The 21,267-nt window shown below is 37.9% G+C and overlaps 1 protein-coding gene across 2 annotated transcripts; it reads right to left on the reverse strand.

The window, feature by feature from the left end:
- Positions 1-45: 45 nt before the first annotated feature.
- On the reverse strand, positions 46-14,254 carry CAV2 (caveolin 2). 2 transcript variants are annotated; one of them, XM_060156813.1, is made up of 3 exons: positions 13,955-14,254; positions 13,430-13,617; positions 46-2,841 (listed from the first exon to the last, which is right to left on the reverse strand). In XM_060156813.1, coding segments are annotated over exons 1-3 (339 nt in total). In that variant the 5' UTR covers positions 14,105-14,254; the 3' UTR covers positions 46-2,840. The 2 variants fall into 2 exon arrangements, with proteins under 2 accessions (XP_060012796.1, XP_060012795.1); XM_060156812.1 differs by lacking the exon at positions 46-2,841 and adding an exon at positions 7,031-8,992 and having other exon boundaries at positions 13,955-14,246.
- Positions 14,255-21,267: the final 7,013 nt, after the last annotated feature.

Here is a 21,267-nt window from a genome sequence, read left to right on the forward strand (position 1 = left end):
GGGATGTGAAATCAAGAATTACAAACTGGACAGCAGCCAGAATGGGTTTTTGTTGTTGTTGGTTTCTTTTTTTGCTTTGTTTGTTTGCTACGAAAGGAGTTGAGCTGTATTAAATTCTCCCATTAGCCACACCCAAAACGTGTTGGCTGTGGCAAGAGCTGAGGCAGCACTGGCCTTAGGGAGGGCTTCAAAGTAGCCCAAACCCACCCTGCACTAGAAGCGTGTCATGCTGGGCCAACTTCATTGAAGATTTTAAGACTGGGAGGATTTTCCTTTCCAATTCTGAATATTTCTTCAACTCTAAGAATCATGAAATCATGGAAATCTTTACATGAATCCCTAGTTCATCATGCAGCATAGAGACTGCCTGCATCTGATCTGTCTCATCTTTCCAAAAGTTCTAACATGAAAAGTAGTTTATGATCTTTTTTGCCATTTCCTCTTGTTCAGTATATTTAAGATCACAATTCTTTTTGCATGTGCCTACTCTAATAAAATTATCACTTAAGATGACCCCACTTAGTCTTTCTCTCTCTCAGAAAAAAAAATAGTTTTAATAAAATCGTTCTTTGTACAATATTTTTCATCTTTTATGTGGCCCTTTACTCACCTTTAGAATACATAATATCAACAACTCTGGCTCTTTTTCAGGGGTCTATTTTCAAATTTATAATCTTCATAAGATCTTTCTCTTGTCTAAATAAAATGTACATAAATAATTCAGTTGATTGCTCACTTGTTTTTTCTATACGATAAAATTTTTTTTTTGATATTTTATTTCCAATGCTTTGATCATGGCCCTCCCTCACCCCTTCCGCCCTCTTCATGGCCCCTGCACACGGAGGCTACCATGAAATTGATCGAATATGCTAGATACTCTGTGGAGATTTCATTTAGTTTATATTACCTAACCCTAAATAATGTGTGCTATTTCTGTGACTGCCTCAACACAGTCATATCTAAACTGGGAAGGAAGGCTTGCTTGTATCTTACGCTTTTTATATATTCCAGTGTGATGACTTCTCATTTTCCATATGGCTCCCTATTATGATATTGACTAGTTTACCACAACTGCTTTGTGAGAAAATATGTATGTAAAAAATGTTTGTTTTTGCAGACATGTTCATTTGGTGATTTCTTTATTTTGGTGCACTATTTGCAAAGTTTCAATCAGAAAGAATATTAAACTTTGTGAGATCATTTAAGACAGAGTTCTAAAGAAATCAAGATCATGTGTGATCCACTGAGTTTTTCTTTGTCTCATAGCAAAACATTGTAAGCCTTCACCCTTCAAAGCCATCTAAAATATTCAGTTCATTGGACTGGATGAGAGCAGAGAGGAGGAGAAAGAGGGAAGGAAGAGCAGAAGAGTGGGTGGATCTCTGCTCGCCATTGCCAATAGTGGGAAATATAAACACCATGCCCTATGATAGGTGTTCAGCATAACTGTTATTGCAAAGCACAGACAGCATTACTATATTAAAGTGAATGAAAAATTAGGGGAAAATGAGTGTGGGGATCACAATATGAGTTATCACTGTAGAAAAATGTTTGTTAAAATTTTATGTGTGCAAAATGGAATACTATAATGTTGTTCTATAATACCACCTAATATCTTAGTAAAAATTACATATATATGTAACTTTTACTGATATACATATATACACATGAATGCTGATAATGTGTGGAGACACATACACTGCTATTGCAATTGTAAATTGTACAAGCCTATTGAAAAGCAGTATGACAATATACAACCAAGCCATTAATATGATTGTATACGCCAATCTGGTTTTTCTGTTTTTAAAATTTCTCGTGAGCAAATTATCTTATTGGAGGAAAATAAAATTATATATGGTTTTCCCTGGAATTTTCAAGGTAAAATAAATGACAATAGGATTGGATAACATACTAAAAGCTGTGCAAACTGATAAGAAATTTCCAACCAAATGAAGATATGAAATATGGCCCCTATCTCGAAAGGTATATGCTTAGCCTAACGAGAAATTATTACTGTAATTATTAAAATTTTACATGTCTAGGTGTTTAGTATTGAGGAGAAAGATCATCATTGTGTTTCTGATACATAATAAGAAAGTTTTTGTTAAAGGTAGTACAATTTTATGAAATTTATAAAACATGGGAATAATAGCATGTGAAAGATAATCTTATTTTTAAAAAATTTTTTTTAAGATTTTTTTTTGGGTGTGGATCATTTTTAAAGTCTTTATTTGAATTTGTTACAATATTGCTTCTGTTTTATGTCTTGTTTTTTTGGCCCTGGGGCATGTGAAATTTTAGCTCCCTGACCAGGGATAGAACCCACACCCCCTGCATTGGAAGGCGAAGTCTTAACCACTGGACTGCCAGGGAAGTTCCTGAAAGATATTTTTCTGACATTAGCTGGAGTGTTAGGGCCTAGGGCACAGATCATACAGGGAAGGAAATGGTGTGCTCAGGAAAGTAGAGAATAGGGCTGGGGGAGGGCTCAGGGATCAGAAGGGGGCAGAGTGAGGAAGGTACAGGGAGCCCAGATACCAGGTTGTAGGGCGCTCCCACCACTGAGGACTTTGTACTGACTCCATTTATGGGAGAAAGGAAAGAAAAAAGGTGCTTCTCATAGCAGGAAAGGTGACATGACTGAACAATGAATAAAAAAGAAGATTTTGGTCGGAAGGCAGAATTAGTCATTAGAACAGCCATACCCACATCCTAGAAATAGCCGATAATCTCTGTAGTGATTAAGAGCCTGAACTCTGGTGTCAGACTCTCTTGGCCCAGATCTTGACTCCCATGTGATCTTGGGAAAATTCTTCAACTTAAGGACATCAGTTTTCTCATCTGAAAAACAATAATAGAACCCACATCATAGAGTTATTGTGCAGATTAAATAAATGCCCAGCAAGTAATAAATGCTTAACAAATGGAAATGTTATTATTTGTACCAGAGATCAGGATTCTCCCACTGTTGTAATGCATGAAGGATTCCAACCGGTGTCCTCCTCAGTAAAAGAAACATGTTATCTTTGCCACCTGCCTCCCTGGGAAATGCTGTGTTTATCCCTGCAACTTTCCAAATGACTCCTTGTTTCACTGTCCCAGTTAGCTGAGCCAGCACTTGGCTGGAACTGGTGTGCCATTCAGTTAGAGGCAGGTCCTGCCTCCTGCCCTTCTCTCCCCTTTTGTTACTGGCAGGTGCTCGATGACAAGCTACTCAGAGGCAGGGAGAGAAAAGAATGCTCCAAAGATGACCTGTAGCTCCTATCTCTTCCTGAACCATTTATGTCTGGGAGAAATATTTGCCCTTGGTTACATGCTCTTTCCCACTCTGAGTCATGTCTCTTCCTTTCTTTCATCGTTCTCCACCCCTACCTTTTCCTATAATGGCAAAACAACTTCTCCAGCTGTGCAGCCAAGCTGAATGACCTGACACGTCCAAGTGCAGGCAGATAGGTGTCTGTCCTATTTTTGGATAATTGTTGAAGTGGTGTCCTCTGATTTCTCTGACTGCTGCATGGTCTTCTTTCTTTGCCACAGATACACGGCAACAGTCAACAGCACAGAGAGGTGAGGTGGAAGAGAGACAGATGGTCACAAGTTGTAGTACAGTTTTCATTTTAACTTTTGCTCTTCTGCCATTTTCTTTAGGGCACAGGGTTCTAGGAGAGCCCTCATGCCCCCTCCCAAGGCCCTTTTCATTTAACAAGACATAAGGAACTTTCCTTTATGGTCTTAGCTGACTTCAACTCCTTCCACCCTGTTCAGACCCCTTCGCTAGGGGTTTGAACAGAGGTGTCCAAAAGCAAAACTGTGAAGGGTAAAGATTGTGTCATTGGAGCCTCCTGTTCTCCCTTTTCTGTCTTGACTTTCACTTTGGTGGCGTGTCTTTTAATCAGTGTAAGATGCTCTCAGGTGGCACTCCACTCAAGGCCCTCATGCTAGGGCCCCTTATATAGTTTTCAGCATCCCCTTCTCAGATCATCCATTCACAGTGAAGTAATGGATGTCTACTAGTAGACTGAAATGTTACCTCACCCAAAGGTATCATTCATTTAAATAAGCATCAAGGTGTAAGGCTGCAGTGGGAGCAGTTCAGATATAGTCTGAAGAAAGAAGCTGAAGAGTGGGTGCAAAAATGGTTTTAAAATACAACAGGTGCCTTCTTTTGCTCATTTGGTAGTAAACAGGGAGAAGAAATTGGGAAGATTAGCTATGGAAGCCGAAATTATTTTTATTCCTAAAACATATAACCTAGATATCTAGTATATCCTTATCTTCTGCTCCCTCCTCCTTCAATTCCTTCTCTTGTCCTCCCTACATACACATATACCGTGAAGGAAGGAAATATACCAAATCCTGATTTATGATAAGTTGCATTAGCGGTGCAACATTTTCATTGCAACACTACCTACTTTTTTTTATCTGAAAGTAATATGTAATCTTGTAAAAATTCTTTAAGCTCTTGTTATCTTAAGTAAACATTCAAAAATGATGAAATTGCAAGCTAAAGAAACTGAGCCATTATTTATGTGATTTCTCCACTATGCTATTTAATTTGTCCTGGATTCAAATGAGACAGTGTATGGGACTGTGTTTTCTAAAATGTAAAACTCGATAAAAACAATGTTTTAGTATAAATTTCAAAATGGGAAACAGGATAGTAAAAGAAATAGCAACATTCTAAAATGCCAGAGAGAATGTTTCCAAACCAGTTTTAAGTACTAGCATTTCCTACCCCTGAAGCCGTGAAAATAAATTTCAGGCAAGAAAATTGAGAGTAAAGATAGGCATTACCCCAAAAGATGAAATATACTTGATATGCTTTACATACATTTTCATTTTCCCAACTTAATGATTCATGAGTGAGAAAATGATGAGAAGGAAAATCTTATTTGGATCAGTACTTTTCAAACCCCTCATGCAAATGAAGAAAATTATGATGTCAAAATGTGATTCCCACTCCAGCTCTGCAATCATCCCAAATTTTCTTCAATTATTTATTCATGTAGTTGTTCATTCAGAAAATATTGATTGACCTCACTAAGTGCTTGGCACCATTTTAGAACCCCAGGAAACAAAGATGAAGTCATATTTTTGGTTCTCAAAGACCTAACCAGCAGTCTAGTGGGGTTATTTAACAGGGTTAGTTTTACCATGTGGTAAGTGATAATGGGGGTTTGTACAAGATTTTATATGAAGACATAGAAGAAGCACTTAATGTGGTGGGGTTCTGGAAACAGGAAGGGTTAGACAGGCCATGAGGGGAAGAGTGATGCTGCCATGGACAGGAGAGGGCTGGGCACTTCAGTGAGGGCTGCAGAAGATAGTTGCTGAAGACAACAGTGGGTTGATAGTGAAGGCCTTGTGAACACTGCTCAAGAGTTTGGATTTTATTCTAAGGGCAATGGCATATAATTGATAGTTTAAGCAGGGGAATGACATGGAGTCTTCATGAGATCACTTCTTTTTTGAAGGGGAAGATGGATTGGAAAAGATCATATTGAAGCTGGGAGTGAGACCAGTTAAGAGGCTGTGGCAACTAGGCAGGCAAAAGATGAAGATGGCCGTGATTATGGTGGTATAGCAGTGATTTGGGTAGAAAAATCTATAAATAAAATAAACTGTAATTAATTTAAAATAGAGTAACATATTATTGGGGGGAAACTGTCACAATAATAAAGACTTAGAATTGTTGTAAATCTAGGAATCCCTGTCATGAAGAATCAAAGCCACATACAGTCTCATAATCAACAGAACTGTGAAAAGTGAATGCATTAATTCCTGTGTTTATAGCATGCCAGTCCTTTAATTGATAAAAAATTCATGATTTTAAAAAATGCCTTTAAAAAAATTCCGGGACTGAACAGCAAGACTGCATATACATGCATGTACATAGCCAAGTCTTCATTCTACAGAAGTCACAGGAAACAATGAGATGGGACGTTCCTAAGAGATCCTTGAGTCTAATCCTCTCATTAAAGATAAGAAAACTGAGACCTTGAGATTAAACCATTTGCAGGAGGTGACACACCTCAGTAATGGCAGTGCTGAGACAGGAATCCAGATGCCTGACCTGGAGGGCAGGGCTCTTTTCACTAAACTCCAACAGCTTCCCAAGAAAGGTATTTAAATAAATTCATGGGATGTAGACAACTATTGAAAAGAGGGACTTTTAAGTTCTTCACAACTTTAAAGAGCACTTTAAAAAGCTAAACGCATGTTTTATTATTGGAGATTGGTCATTTTTCCAGATTAACTAACAACAAGAAAATCTATGCCAATATCAGCAACTACTTTTCACATATTGACTTTCCAAAAATAATTTTGGACTCTGGTCTGGCTTCATGGTACTGGTATCCAAGAACATGTGACTTATATTGTTTTATTTTCTTATTTAAAAAATTGAAAACAGAAATATGAGTTTATTTAGCATTAGCAAGATACTTTATTTCATGAAGAATATGAAGTATGGTTGGTTTAAGAACATGCTATTCTATCATATTCATCAAATGATAGAAATGTTTATAGGGAACCTCTTAAATGCTGGGAAAACAAAAAAGTTAAATTACCAATCTTGTAATTTTCCACAAATACATTCCTGAATAAGCAATAACTCATGTATTTTTATATATTATGAGTTTTTTAAATAAGGAAAAATTAGTTTTAAAATGTTCTTTATTGATGAGTTTGACATGTAGTAAAAGCAATAAACACATTTTATGAGTTTTTAAAAAGTTTATTATGGATACTGGGAAAGTCCCATCATCACCCACCTCTTCCCTACCCCCAAATAAAAGAACAAGCATATTTGCACATGAAACCTGGATTCACTTGGTACAAAATTTCAATCTTTGAAATAAAATAGTTAATGGCAAATCTCAATAAAAAGTTATTTTGAAAATGATCAATGTTATTCAGAAATAAGGAAATCACATATTCTACGTTTTGCAAGTTAATAGGTTTTGTTATATGACTGTGTATATATTTTGGCTTTAAAACTTACCAATAACTAGAAGATAGAAGCTCATGATTTATTTAAATAGATATTTTATTGATCAAATACATTTGCCCAATCAACATATCCAAATATTTTTTAAAAACATCTTAAATATAAGGTATAAAGTCATGAGACTTATTGACCTTTTTAACTATATAGTAACATCTATATAGTCAAATGAGTAGTAATGCTTGAAGTTAATGATCATGAGAGTGTTTTCTAAGCATGAATGGCCTAAGGCAGCTTTGAAAAAATCTCTTTTGTAGCTACCTTCAAAAGGATATGAGTTTCATAATCTGATCATTCATTTGCTTTGGTCCCCAATAGTATTCCAGTACAGTCATCCTGTATATTCACCAGCCTTAGAATTTGGGAAAATAAAATTAATCTTCATTGAATGAGGAGTTGTCCTCTATGAAGATATTCAAAGGAATGTTAATCCGAGTTCTAATAGTAATTCTGAAATTTGAGCATCTATACACTTTTAAGATATGCAAATTGTAGTTAACCACTCACATCAGAGACATCTTTTGTACATGCCTATCATTTTGCAATAGAGATTTTTAAAACAACAGTGACTCATAACACTGAAATAGGACTCTACAGTTCAAAAATAATAAGAATAATTTTATACTGTGTAACAAGACTCATATTAGATAACATCTTGAAAGTTTGCAGCTGTTAGTTTTTAATTTATATATACGTAGCTCTGTAGCATGGACCCAGTAAATTGACAACTCTCCTGAAATTACTACGTGAATTACTGTAGTTGAAATTGTACTTAAGTGTCAGAAATAGCCTTTATTTTAAAATGTTATTAATAGCAGCAATATTACTTGAAGGTAAAGCGAAACATTAATAGGAATGCAGAATACAGGTTTAATTTCTAATTACAAGACAGAAAGCATCTCCTAGATGAAATATCAGTTGGGTTTGTATTAAGATCACAGCCAGATAAACATCAGCCATAAAACACTTCAGGATTTTGCTTGGAAAAGTTAGAAAGAAAAGCCTTGTATATCTCTTTTCCATTCTATTACCAAAGAAGATGCATATGCTTATGTAATCAAGACAGTGCAATCTCACCAGTGAAGTTCCTTGTGGAAGACACATTTATTCCTCCTATATATTAGCTCAACAAGATAACAAATATAATGAGTTCTTTAAAGCAAATATAATGAGTTCTTTAAATCTGATTAGAGAAACATTTACAATAAGTACAAAATATACAGTAAATTGAAACATCTTGTTAAATATGCCTGTAGGTTAACTATGCCCTATTTAAAGGAACATACTTTCATGAATCTATTTTCACGTTTTATCATATTTGAGAGCCCCTATCATCACTGTATACTTTTGTTACTGTAATTTCTAGAATCTTTGTATTATCTTATCTCTAAGTATCCCCATGACTTTACCTGCAAAGGTAATTTAAAAAGTATTACTTCTAAAGTAAAAGAAAAATAAGAAATTCCATATTTTTATGAGCAGTTGTACACAAAACTATTGTAGTGTTTGAGAGAAATGTCCCTTGATCATTATAGATTCATCATTACAAAATGTATACTTACATACTAAAGCAAGAACTGTCTGCCTTCAAAATTAAGTGTTGCCAACCTACTGAGTAATTCTGGTTATAAAGTTAGATATGAAATCCTTGGCTTTTAATATAGAAAAGTATTATTTGAAAAGATCTGAAAATAAACATTTCTACATGTGGTTGCCCATCTTAATAGCTTTCTTAATTTGAACATTTGGAGAATTAACAGAACAGTAGTGCCTTTATGTTATAACAACAAAGAAGTATTACAGTATCCAAATCTCTGGACCTGGGGTCCAAGTATTCAGTCATGGCTCAGTTGCAGGCTGACAGAAGAGAAGCTGCGTCCTACGCTCCTACACAATGGGGCAATGACAACATCTGTCACACTCTTCCATATTGTCTGCACTGAAGGCAGGACCATTAGGCAGGTCTTTACAAAAGGCATTATAATCCTGGAATGGAGGAAGAGAGATGTGTAAAGATTATTAGTGTTACCAAATAAGGCCACTGACTATTGCATATGCATGAAAAGATATAACAATGGCCCAGTTCACCTAAGCCGGATTAAGCATTTGAAACAAATGAACAGTGACCCACATCATGATAAGATGCACAGAAAATATGTTGCTTAAAAAAAATAAACAAGAATGTACATGATAAACACCAATATTCTTTCTATTGGTAATAGGCAATCTAAAATAGTAAAGCAAAAGATAAACAAAATAGTAAATTTATATACCTGATCTCTGCCCCTAAACATTAACCTGCCTAAATCTTCATATGTCTCTGAGGTCCTACTTCCTGGTAGCTTTTCCTGTTGTCTCATCCCACTTCCTCCCCATTGGACCAGGCTGGGTTGGATACCCCTTTTTTGTGCGTCTAAAGTACTGCAACAAACTTGTTAATCCTCAAATTTACCAAAAGATATCATAATGGATGCTAACTGCTTATATTTCTGTCTTTCCTATTAGAATGTAAGCTTTTTAAGTTAGGAAATCCTTTACCCTTAATAAATGTTTGAGCTGAAGTGAATTTAGTATTCTCATATGCTTTATATTATTAATTTTCCACAGTAATTACACACACTGAAAAGGGTTGTGTAGTACAGTTAAAAGAGCCCTTCAATTATGTCAGAACTCTTAGACAAGAAAAGCTAGAGTATCCTAAATTTCTTTTTTCTTTATGCCTTTTCTTAAGATAACCACATATTTTCATATTTCTCAGGCTGGTTAATTTTTTCTGTAGTCCTCTGAATAATGTTCTTTGTCATAGTAATGCTTTTTGGGCACAAAAGTGTTTGTGAACTCTCAGGCATTGTTGGAGGGCTTCAATAGAATTTTTATTATTACTCGGGTGGGCACAAAGAAGTAAGGTTGATTTTCTTGGTTTACTATTAAAATGTGACTTAAATAAAGGTCTGTTGTATTTAGCCCAAAGTAAAGAGAAGATCAGGCATTTGAGTGATTGAGATATTTTTAGAATACTGAATTTTTCATATTGACTGCCTGCATAGATTATATTTATCTTGTGTTTTGTTCCAAGTGCTAAAGACTTGAAGCAATTTTTTAAAGAAAATTAATTACTAGGTGTTTCAGAATTACATAGTTGAACAGAAACCTGAATGATAGCAACTTTTAACTTCTTATCCCATTATGTTTCTCACTTGATATGTGGCCTTGGGCAAATCACTACAAATTAAAGTAAGAATAGGAAATCTTATAGACCAGCTATCAGGATTAACACTTATTATGCATCCCTGACAGGTCCATATGATGCTGTCATTATAATGAATAATAAATAGAACTATTTTGAAGTCAGAATATATAATGAAACAATTATGACAAAATAATCTCAATTTGACTTAAGTTTAGTTTGGAAAGCTTCCTAGCCAAATTCACTTCCCTCAGAATATAATGCACTTTCCATTCTTTCTTAGGCTGAGAAATTTTCTTTCCCCTAACTCTTTAGATCTCCATGTCCTAAGAGGGAATTAAACACAGGACAAAAGTGCAGCAAAGTGCAATTGCCCACATTTGAGGACTCAGTTCATAGGATGTGGTGAACTCATTTTAATTTTATTTTCTTCAAGTTGTTGTTCTCTCACTTTGGATCAGAGGATCCAGTGATCCACTGACAACAAACTAAAATTGTGTTCTCAACATCCCAGTTAGTTTCCTTTCTGAAACTCCAGGCAATTTGGAGTGACTCAAAACTTGGTTGGGGCTCTATGTGACCAACCAAATATTGCTTAAATAAATCTTATAATTAGCAAGATTATATATTTATCCATTGGATAATAAATCCATTAGAACTGGGACTTTTGTTTAGCTTTGTATTAACTATAGTTCCATAAGACTGCCTTGTCACAGCAATTTGCTGTATTAAAAAGTCTTCTGGGAAATGAGTCTGCTACTACTGAATTTCCATCAGTTGGACCATTTATTTGAATTGCATCCCAGCAAAAATAAAAGGTAGAGGGGTCCAAGCCGCATTTCTTTGGTATGATCCACTTATGACCAATAACCTGTGGTTGCCAAATGGCATATACCTCAGTTTATGGTATGGACTCAAACTAATTCACCGGTCCCTAATGACCTGTACTTCTGGCCTAGGATCCAGCATCACCAGACTGAGTTCTGAGTGTTTTGTTTTTGTTGTTTGTTTGTTTAAATAATCTAAAGTCAGATCCATTGTGACCATGCAGTGTGGTTCAAAGAACTTATTACTGCATATTTTCATAGCTTTGATCACCAAGAAAAAAAGTTTACTCCAATGGGTTTGCTCTTCTATAAGGCCTCTCCTTGATCTGGTCTTATTGTGTCACTGGAATGTGATCCATTAATGATAAATCTATTTTATCAAGGTATAAACTAACTTTTAAACATTTTTGTTTGAAGTTACTCCTCTACTTGCAATCACAGCTGCCTGATGACAAATGTATGACAGTTAAATATTAATGTCCCACATGAATGTAATTTGAAAAATAAGCTATAGTTAAGTAATACATTTTCTGTGGCTGAAAAGGAAGTGGTTTGATGATTCACCTCTGGAAGCACTACACAAAAAACATTCTCAGGAGAGCCAGGTGAAGAGAAGCATCATTTGGTTAATTGTAGTTTTACTTATATCTCTCCGCCATTTAGTAAATGGAAACCTTTTTGTTGTCAGTTATTCCACAAGTGCTTTAGGAAAGCCTAGCTTTGTTGACTGGCACTCTATGTTTCCAAATAGCTTCATAGCCAACATTTCACAATATGTTATGTGGTCATTCAGTTTTTCACATTTTGGAAGGTGAGAAAATGGACATAGAGTTTAGATGACAGGTTTTATTCAATTAGGAATCCAAAATTTTATGCAGACTTGGGCATCTTTAAAAAAAATTCATGTGCTAATGTCAAAATATAAGCTTAACTATATATATCCTTTGTTGATCTGCTCATGTAAACAGGCAAAGATTTTCATTCCTCTGGCAGTTTTCTGGCACTTTCAATATAGTTTAATTGTTTACAGTTTTTAGTGATCAAATTAAATTGATGTTTGTTATTTATCCTTTACTTGTTGGGTGAACTTCAATTTATCCTTTAAAAGCCTTTGTAGACCCTTTTCTTTTTAAAAGCCTTCCCTGTGCTTCCCTCCTCCACAGATCTAGCTGGGTTTTCCTCAGCAGCCACCTCTGTACCTAGCCAGTTGTCCTGATGTGCTGTGAGTAAGCTGAAGGCAGATCTTGCATCTTATTCATTCTGGGCCCAGTGCCCAGCACAAACTAAGCACTCAATAAATTTTCTTGGTTGAACTAACTAGCTAGCTAACTGACTAAAGAAATTGATTCAGATGGTAAAGGGGAATGGAGAACAATTTCATAACTTCTAACAATGAACACAACATGTATTAGGGTGTGGCAATACCATATAAAGTGATTATGAAAGACATGGAGACATCTGGGGTTATACATTTCTGCAGGACTGCCCTAAAAGACAAGCTTGGCAATTGTTGCCATACAGGGGATAATCTGAATGTTCTTCCTCTCAGAATAAAGTGGACATTTTTAAAAACAACAATAACAAAACTTCTTGGTAAAATATGACATTTCCTTTTAAATTTTTTAATGCTTAGAAATGTTCTCTATAGCTTTATGATGCATTTCGTGTGTGAATAAAGTTACTCAAAATGTCCCAAAATGTCCAATAGGTTTCTATATTTATTTCCCCTTTTACTAGATGCCACTCCTGTTAGTGCCTCATAGGTGAAAAAGTAACTTGGAAGCCTTCTCATTTCATTATCCTGCAGTTTGAGTTTCATTCATTTGTGCTGGGGACCCCTTCACCTTAACTGCACACATCTTGCCTCTCCTCTGTTCTCATCCTTGCCATTTGCCAGTGACAGGATTGGAGCCGCCTCTCCATAGCACTGCTTAACCAGGTCTGACATCCCTCTTTAATGATACTGTCACTGGCATTCTGCTCAGAGATCTCTTTTGTTTTACCCCAAGCACGGGTGGTGACTGAATAAAAGGTGATGAAAGAAATAAGAGCCCTGCCCAGAACCATGGGCACAAGTCAAAACAGGGCCCTATGAGAGAGCAGCCTGTGGCTGGAAGCATGGCTTCCAGATCTCCACCTCCACAGTCAGCTGGGCTTTAGCATTCGAAGGAAGATCACACCCGTGGACAGAGGGACCTTCCTTCTTCTGTTTAAACTCCTAACCCAACCTACAATTCTAAAGAAAGCACACTACCCTTCAAGGCCTCCCAGTTCTGCTACTGCGTTCAGAGATGATGCGCCTTCTTTCACCTGCAAGCCGGCCTGGGAGAAGGGGAGGGCAGGGGGCAGGTGGCAAAGAACATTCCTACGTTTCAGAAAGCTGGCCCACCCCAGTGTGCCCCTTCTCACCAGATGTGCAGACAGCTGAGGATGGCAAAGAGAATTCCCGCAGCGAAAGCCAAGGGAATGGCCAGGAACACCGTCAGGAACTTGTAGATCACGTATTTGCTGATTTCAAAGAGAGCGTGGCTGCAGATCCACACTTTGTCAGAAGAGTGCGTAGACGCGGGCTCTGCAATCACATCCTCGAATCCCACCTGCGGAGACAAGACTCAGGGATCCTGAACTGTCGCCCAACCTGCCTCTCCAGGATACGGGAGAGCTCGGGGTGGGAGAAGCAAGAAAGAAAGACTTGGCTGCGGTGCCCCACCTTCTCTTAGGGTCATGGTGGGCGGACAGGAATTTGGCTAAGAATTCCTGGCTACTCAGGCGGCCCCACAGAGGGAATCCGGATCCCGTACCCTGCGGCGCTGACCCAGTGGCGAGGGTGGGAGTTGGGGTCGGAGCAAGTTAGAGGGGGCACCCCCACTCCCAGGCCTTAGCGGGGACTTGGGTCAGCCTCAGGTCCAGGGTAGGGCCCGCCCCAGGCTTCACCTTGAGATGCGAGTTGAGCCGGTGGGGATCTCGGTCGCTGCCTGGATCCACGAACTTCTCGGGGTTGGCGTAATCTACGCTGCTGTGGCGGCTGTAGGAGTCCTCGTCCATGAAGAGCTGGACATCCGCCTTCTCGGTCTCCAGCCCCATCTCAGCGCTTGGTGCGCGGCAGCTGCAGCCCGGCTGGCGCAGCGCGGCTCCCGGCCCGCGCAGCTTCGCCTTCCCGTTGCGCTCGGCCCCGCCCCGCCTCTCTTCGCCTCGCCTCTCCCAGAGCGGCCCGGACGGCGGTAGCTTCCCGCTGCCGGCTTCTGCTCCCGGGCCCGCGCGACCCGAGTCCCGCCCCTCGGCCCGGCCAGGGGGCGGGGGCCGAACGCAGCCCGCGAGATGGCTCCCTCCCCGCGCACCCTGCCGCCCGTCCCTGGTCGGGTTCCAGTCCGGCCCAGGCCAGGAGAGGGATCAGGGGGATGTCCAACCAGGCAGATCCCGGCCCTGCCCAGGTGGGCGAAGCGCGTCTCGGGGATGAGGACCCGAATTCGGCCCACAAGGGGCAGGAAGGCTTCTTGGGTCACATTGCACGACACCTAGAACTGTATGTGTAAGAGCCGGCAGGTTGACCCAGGGATAACGGACACACTACAGCGAGGCAGCTTGGTGGTTAAGAGCGTGGAGGTATCGAATATGAAGGCCTGTGTTCACCTGTAGGCTCTACCGTTTACCTTGTGTGCTCCGGAGCGAGGTACCGAGCCTCTTGGAAGCCTCCTTATAAGGAGCTGCCTCCTTGTAAAATGGGAGCAGTGGTGCTTGCTTCACAGTGTTGTCCCGTGAGAATTAAATGAATTAATTCAAGTAAACCTCTTACGTGGTCCCTACACACAGTACGCTTCCAATCAACGTTGTTACTGCTGCACTGTGAGATAAGCAGCCATAACACACCTGAATGCCAGGCAACCTTGCAAGTGCCAGGGGACCCCGCAAGCACATCAGCTCTTCAGCTATCCCAGTACCCAGAGTATGTGAGTCAGCTGGAGGCACCATGAGAATATGAAACTTGGTACGTGAGCCTCCTAACCCCTATGGGTTTGCATCTTCAGACCATAAGGGGAGGTCTGATTTTTTTTTTTTCCCACTCTCTCTCTAAATTATAACTTACTTTTCCTTTGGATCAGATCCTGTTGAAAGATTTCAGGTATCTCTAAGATGCAGTCACATCTGCAACTACCTTGTAGGAACCATGTAAACAAACCCCTATCATAAAGCCACACTGCAGTAGATGAACCAGCCTGTGAACTACTCACACAAACGCTTTCAGAAGGGAGGAGCTTGCACGTTCGTAAAGGGTTTAAGGTCTGGTGGACTTACACATGGGGGAGGAAAAGCACCTAGTGAAAATTTGCTGAAAGCAAAATAATGAGTCCTAGACTTGAGGGGGTGCCTGCAGCTTGCTCAGAGCCTAAGGCATAGTAGGCACCCCGTAGGTATTGCTGAATACAGGAACTCACTGAACATATCAAATCCCCTTGTGTGAACTAGATTTGAAGAATTACTTCTTCCGAAAGAAAAAGACTATTTTTGAAAATATACGAAAAAACAGCAGGATCCGAATTGGAAAAATACTTTGGAGCCAAAACTCAATAGTCTAATAATTAAATAAAAAGTTTACGTACTGCTACTACTGCGTATGGATGGCAGTGTTGTAACGCTGTAGAGTGTTAACATAGTTGAATGTTATGCAAACTTTGCTCCTTCTCTCCCAGAAGTGGTTCTGCTTGCCCATTCCCTTATTTCTTATTTTCTTTCCCAATTTTATCTATGTTCAATTAATTCCAAAGTGATGACTTAGACATTCTTCTTATTGCTTTTTCTATATTTCTCTACTTCCTCTATTCACCAACGCACACTTGACTCTGAGAGTTGGGACTTTTCTAGAGTTGTTGCCCAACAACTGTTTATCAAAGTGAATAGAAAACATTAATCCTTAAGGAAATCCGTTATATCAATTACCAGGAGATGGAAAAGAAGAGAGAGTTTACAGCTAAATAACATTTTGTACAAACTTATTTTCCTCAAACTTAAAATTCAAGTTTGAAGTTTAAGATTTCCAGATGTTTCATCCAAAGAAGAAAGTCATTCCCATAGTGCTAGAGTGGGCTTAAGCAGTGGCTGAAAATCTGGCATTAGGGCTTCTTTCCTTATCCTTCTCTGTCCTCTTGCCACATTTACATTTCTAGTGGGATTAGTAAGACATTTGCAATAGTTATCACAAGTAATTGACTCATTTTTTCAGGTGGCAGGGAGAGGAGGCCAAAAGGAAGGTAAAATTAACTTGGTTTTAATGGGGTAGCTTATAGATTCATTTGTAAAATGGTAGGTATCGATGAAAAAGTGTCTCTAAAACCTAAGTTAAAAGAAACTCATCCAGACTCATCTAGATTTGTTGTATTTAATGTGGAGCTTAAAAGAGAACAATTTATTTGTCCATTTGTTTACAAATTTCTCTCTCCCCCACCCCTTCTCCTTTGGTAACCATAAGTTTGTTTTCTATGTCTGTGGGTCTATTTCTGTTTTGTATTTATTTAAGTTCATTTGTATCTTTTTTTTTTCAGATTCCACATGTAAGTGATATCATACGATATTTGTCTTTGTCTGGCTTACTTCACTTAGTATTAATCTCTAGGTCCATCCATGTTGCTGCAAATGGCATTATTTCATTCTTTTTTATGGTGAAGTAATATTCCATTGTATATATATACCACATCTTCTTTATCTATATAACTATCAATGGACATTTAGGTTGCTTCCTTATCTTGGCTATTGTAAATAGTGCTGCAGTGAAGGTTCTTATTTGGATGAAATTCTTGTCCACCTCACCATTCTAATACATAAAATTTTTTGAGATGAGCTGTAACAATGATTTTGCTTATCTTATTAGTAAATGCTTAGAAAATCTTAGCTACTATTGTCCCCAAGGAGTTTAAACCAGAGTGATTACCACAGCAAGTAGTATCCTGCTTCCTCTAAGTGGGAGATCTACCAGAAAAGGGGGAAGAGAGGAGGTGGGCGGGAGCTAAATGGCTGAGCACTCTCTAGATCTTCCATACCACAGAATAACTCTCCAGTAAGCTCTCTTTAATTTTTTAAAATTGCCCTATAACCCAAGGAACTAAAAAATTTCATAACAAATACCATACCGGTGCATTTATTTTCTGCACTGGTACAAGAGGGCTGATTTTCCAATGGTTATTAATATATTTGAAGAATAACAACTTGATAATGTATTAGTATTTTTGAGTAGGATAGTTTATAACCATTTTGTTCGTCACCTTTCTCAGCATAGTGTCTAAGAAAGAAGGTTATATTTCTGGTTCCTTGAAAATTGTGTGTGAATACTTTTATGAATAAAAATATCTATTTTTCTCTTCAGTTTTTAAATTTTTTCCAGATCACATATGTATATATATATATTCCCTGTGTATGCTTACATACAACTTTAGGCAGGTTCTGTTCAAACGACCTTTGTGAAAACTGGTTATTAATGAAAATAATGACTTCTTGATTTCACTATTATGGTTTGATCATATTTAAAGCATTTGGATTAGGCAGGGTTTCTCAGCTTCAACACTATTCATATTTTGGACCAGACGATTCTGTGTTGTGGGGACTGTCCTGTGCATTGCAGGATGTTTAGCAGCATCCCTGGCCTCTACCCTCTAGAGGCCAGTAGTACTCACCAGTCGTGAAAACCAAAAATATTTCCAGACATTGCCAAATGTCCCCTGGAGGCCAAAATCACCTTTTCCCTCCTTTCCTGGGGTGAGAACATTGGATAAGATACTGCTGAAACAGGTCTTCATGTGAATGGGAATAATTAAGCTCCAGCTGTCTATTTACAAACCCATGCTTAAAGCTCAGAATTGTAATACCAATTTGTCAGAAACTCCAGGGATTTTTAAAATTAACCTTAAGGATACTTGTTTGCCCTGTAAAAATTTCAGAACTTATTATCATCAGTTAAATTGCAGATTTTCAATATAATGCTGGTATTATTTGAGGGATGTACATATACCTCATTAAGAGACCAAAAAGAAACAACTGCTAGGCCCTATCTACCTTGCAGCCTCCTACATTTTCCTTACAAAGGCCAGGGCTGTTTGAATGATTATAGCTGGAAAAATGAGATTTGGGGACTTCTTGATTCCATCTTAAGGCTGTAAAGCTTAGTAATTTTTGACACTCTTCAGCACTTTTGCAAGCTTTAGGTGACCTTAACTGAGAAGTTCATGGATTTGTTGGTGGAACAGCTAGATGGTTGCTTACCAAGTCCTTTAAGCATCCCTTCCCAGACTTGTTTGCTGGCAGCAAGGCAAAGCCTGAGAAATTTGGAAGACCTGCAGTATCTTGCATGAGTCATTCTCTTTGTGGATAGTGGGCTTTGCATAAACTTCCCTCCATAACTTCCTGTCCCATACTCCATCTTCATACATGTATCTTTTCATCTTCTCCCCCCTTCACCCCTACTCTCCAATTATCCCCTCCCCAGGGCCCCCACAAAAAAGTTTAAGGGAACAGATAAAAAATGTCTGTTATTAAAGTTATTCAATAATTAACTTTTGTGGACTGGTGCCAGAGAGTTGTATGGTATTTAATAAAAGCTTTTTCATTTTTTTTCTTACCTATCACTTGTCTCTGTTCACATTTTGGGTAAAATTAGCCTTTACCAGCAAATTCTGAGTGAACCAGCAAATTCTGAGTTTAGTATTAACGCACAGTAGCTAGTTTGTAATTGTTGCCAGCTTAATCTTCTGGCTGTTTCAAATAGTACCACCTCTGGCCATAACCTCTTTTCATACACAAGAATTTCCAGAATTAACTTTTGTTTGGGAATACTTAGCTATTAGAAATAGACGAGGAAGAAGGTACACTCTTGAAAAGTCTATATTCATAACTAGAACCGATAGGATCGTCATTCTATTCTCATTCAAAACAATGCATGACAATTAATTTTGGATTTTTTTTATCCTGTCTTCCATAAATAAAGGATGTTCCTGTTTAATCTTTTGAGCATCCCATTGATTTCTGGCATACTGTATGTATAAATAAGACATCTCCCCAGGACTTTGGTATTTTATCTTTCCAGAACATGAAGTAGGCACTAAGTGTTGGTGAGCACTAACTTTCAAATTAAACTCTTATTAAGTACAACTTCCTCTACATTCAAATGGGAACATATTTCTGCATAGTTAAATGTTTTTCAAATACCAGCTGAAATGTGCACAATAAGATTACTAGTTATCAAAACAAAAGATCAAGAGGTTGTTTTCTTAATTTGGGGTTTTATTTTGGACAAAAAAATATTTTAGTTCAATTTGAAGCCTTTGTTTTCTCTAGTAATTCTTGTTTTTGCAAATGTTATTCTACTTTTCATTTAGAGTAAATGCCAACTTTAAAAATGACACAGTGAATTTACATTAGTCAAAAGTATGGGAAGTTTTTTGTCTGCTTGTTTTGTTTGTTAGTTTTTGTTTTTAATAAATTTTAGTCTTATTGCATATTTCCAAAAGAAGAATAAAGACAAAAACACAGAATGCCTTCTACCTGGTTCTTGTAAATTACTGCTTTGGTGTCTGTTAGGTGAACTTTAATTCTTGCGAGAGTCATCTGGGAGTCAAGAGCAAAGGGAGGGCTTCCCTGGTGGCGCAGTGGTTGAGAGTCTGCCTGCCGATGCAGGGGACACGGGTTCGTGCCCCAGTCCGGGAAGATCCCACATGACGTGGAGCGGCTGGGCGCGTGAGCCATGGCCGCTGACCCTGCGCGTCTGGAGCCTGTGCTCCGCAACGGGAAAAAAAAAAAAGCAAAAAAGCAAAGGGAATCCAATTGCATGGGGCAGATGGAAGACTGGGCAACTGCCAAGGGGCTGGGCAGAAGAATTTTTAGATTATATTTTCCTATCAATAAATATCTGGGAAGAATTTTGTTTCCAGAGAGTTTACTAAAAGAATGTCTATTTTTGTTCCGTGGTTACATGAAACTGTAAGGCACATTTCTACACTACATAAAGACATGAAATAAATTAGTCAGTTCAGGTGTCTGTATCCATTCTTTCTGGGCCACTGAAGCCTAGTTAGACCCTCACTGCCTGCCAACTGCTTATTAACTTCCAGGTTCCTTGTTAGAATAGGGAGAGGATTGGATCCAAATATAGATTTTAAAGTTACTTTATTAAATTCATTACCAGTAGGACTATTGACATTCTTGTATGTCTGAATAAGGTAATTCTTCTCTAGTTAAATAATTACTAAATGAATAAATGTATTATTTCAAAAGCAACTTTAGTAGATGTTTGCATTTTCTTAAAAAAAAAAGATAGGAATTCTTTGAAGCATTCAGAACATTCTCATCATGCTAACCTCAAGAGAAACAACAAACTTCATTGAAATATACACAGTTTCCTGTAACATCTGTATTTATGTCACCATCTCACTTTGGGGATATGATAACAATTATTTACCAGATAGGTAGAGTGACTATTTTCCCCTTAATAATAGTAAGTGAATATAAAAATCTTGCTTCTCACTTATTATCAGTCTATATATATTCACATAATTACACATTTTACTAACAAATACGCTTTTTTTCCTTTTTAAATAATATTATGGTCATTGGAAGCTCTTGGATAAACAAGTCACTGAAAATAAACTTAGATAGTAAAACACTGTGGTCCTGAAAAACTGCACACTACTTTATTTGGAAATAGTAGAATTTGCAGAATGTTGCTGTAAAGGGCATGCTACTCAAATTACTTGGTTCTGAAGACTCTTACTATGAAAGCAAAGTATTTTCTGAAGGAGTAGAGCACAAATAGCTAAATGTTTGAGCCAAAAAATAGAGTTATTATTTTACTGTCTTGGAAAAGCCTATCCAATTTCACCATGTATGTATTGCAAGTCTTTTTTATTAAAAAGATAGCATAATAGAAGAAGCAAGAGGTGACAAATAAAAACTGTTTAGGCTTAAGTTATTTTTAGCTATAGGATGCTGATAATCTATAAGAGTTGGACTATCCTTTAGGAAAAGATTAAAATGCAGTTAAATTTCTTTTAGATGTAGGGAGATGTTTTGGGCTATTAAAACCTACTTTAGAAGTCTACATTCCTGCCATGGATCTTATTTTCCCCTAAGTTTCTTCAGTGTTTTCTTGTTGGTTTGTTTTTTCCTGCCAGAGAAAGAGCTTCCATGACAGAACTGTTTTCCTTTTTCTCCCCTTTCTTCCTCTCCTTCCTCTCTCTTTCTTGCTCTCTTGCTCTCTTCCTTTTCAA

This window comes from Lagenorhynchus albirostris, chromosome 8 (assembly GCF_949774975.1).
Source record: "Lagenorhynchus albirostris chromosome 8, mLagAlb1.1, whole genome shotgun sequence".
NCBI lineage: Eukaryota > Metazoa > Chordata > Mammalia > Artiodactyla > Delphinidae > Lagenorhynchus > Lagenorhynchus albirostris.

Coding starts and splice junctions, on each gene's coding strand:
- CAV2 (XM_060156812.1), bottom strand. CDS start 14,104: ATGGGGCTGGAGACCGAGAAGGCGGATGTCCAGCTCTTCATGGACGAG. Junction 13,618..13,954: donor GGCTCAACTCGCATCTCAAG/GTGAAGCCTGGG, acceptor TTGTCTCCGCAG/GTGGGATTCGAGGATGTGAT. Junction 8,993..13,429: donor CTCAGCTGTCTGCACATCTG/GTGAGAAGGGGC, acceptor CCTCCATTCCAG/GATTATAATGCCTTTTGTAA.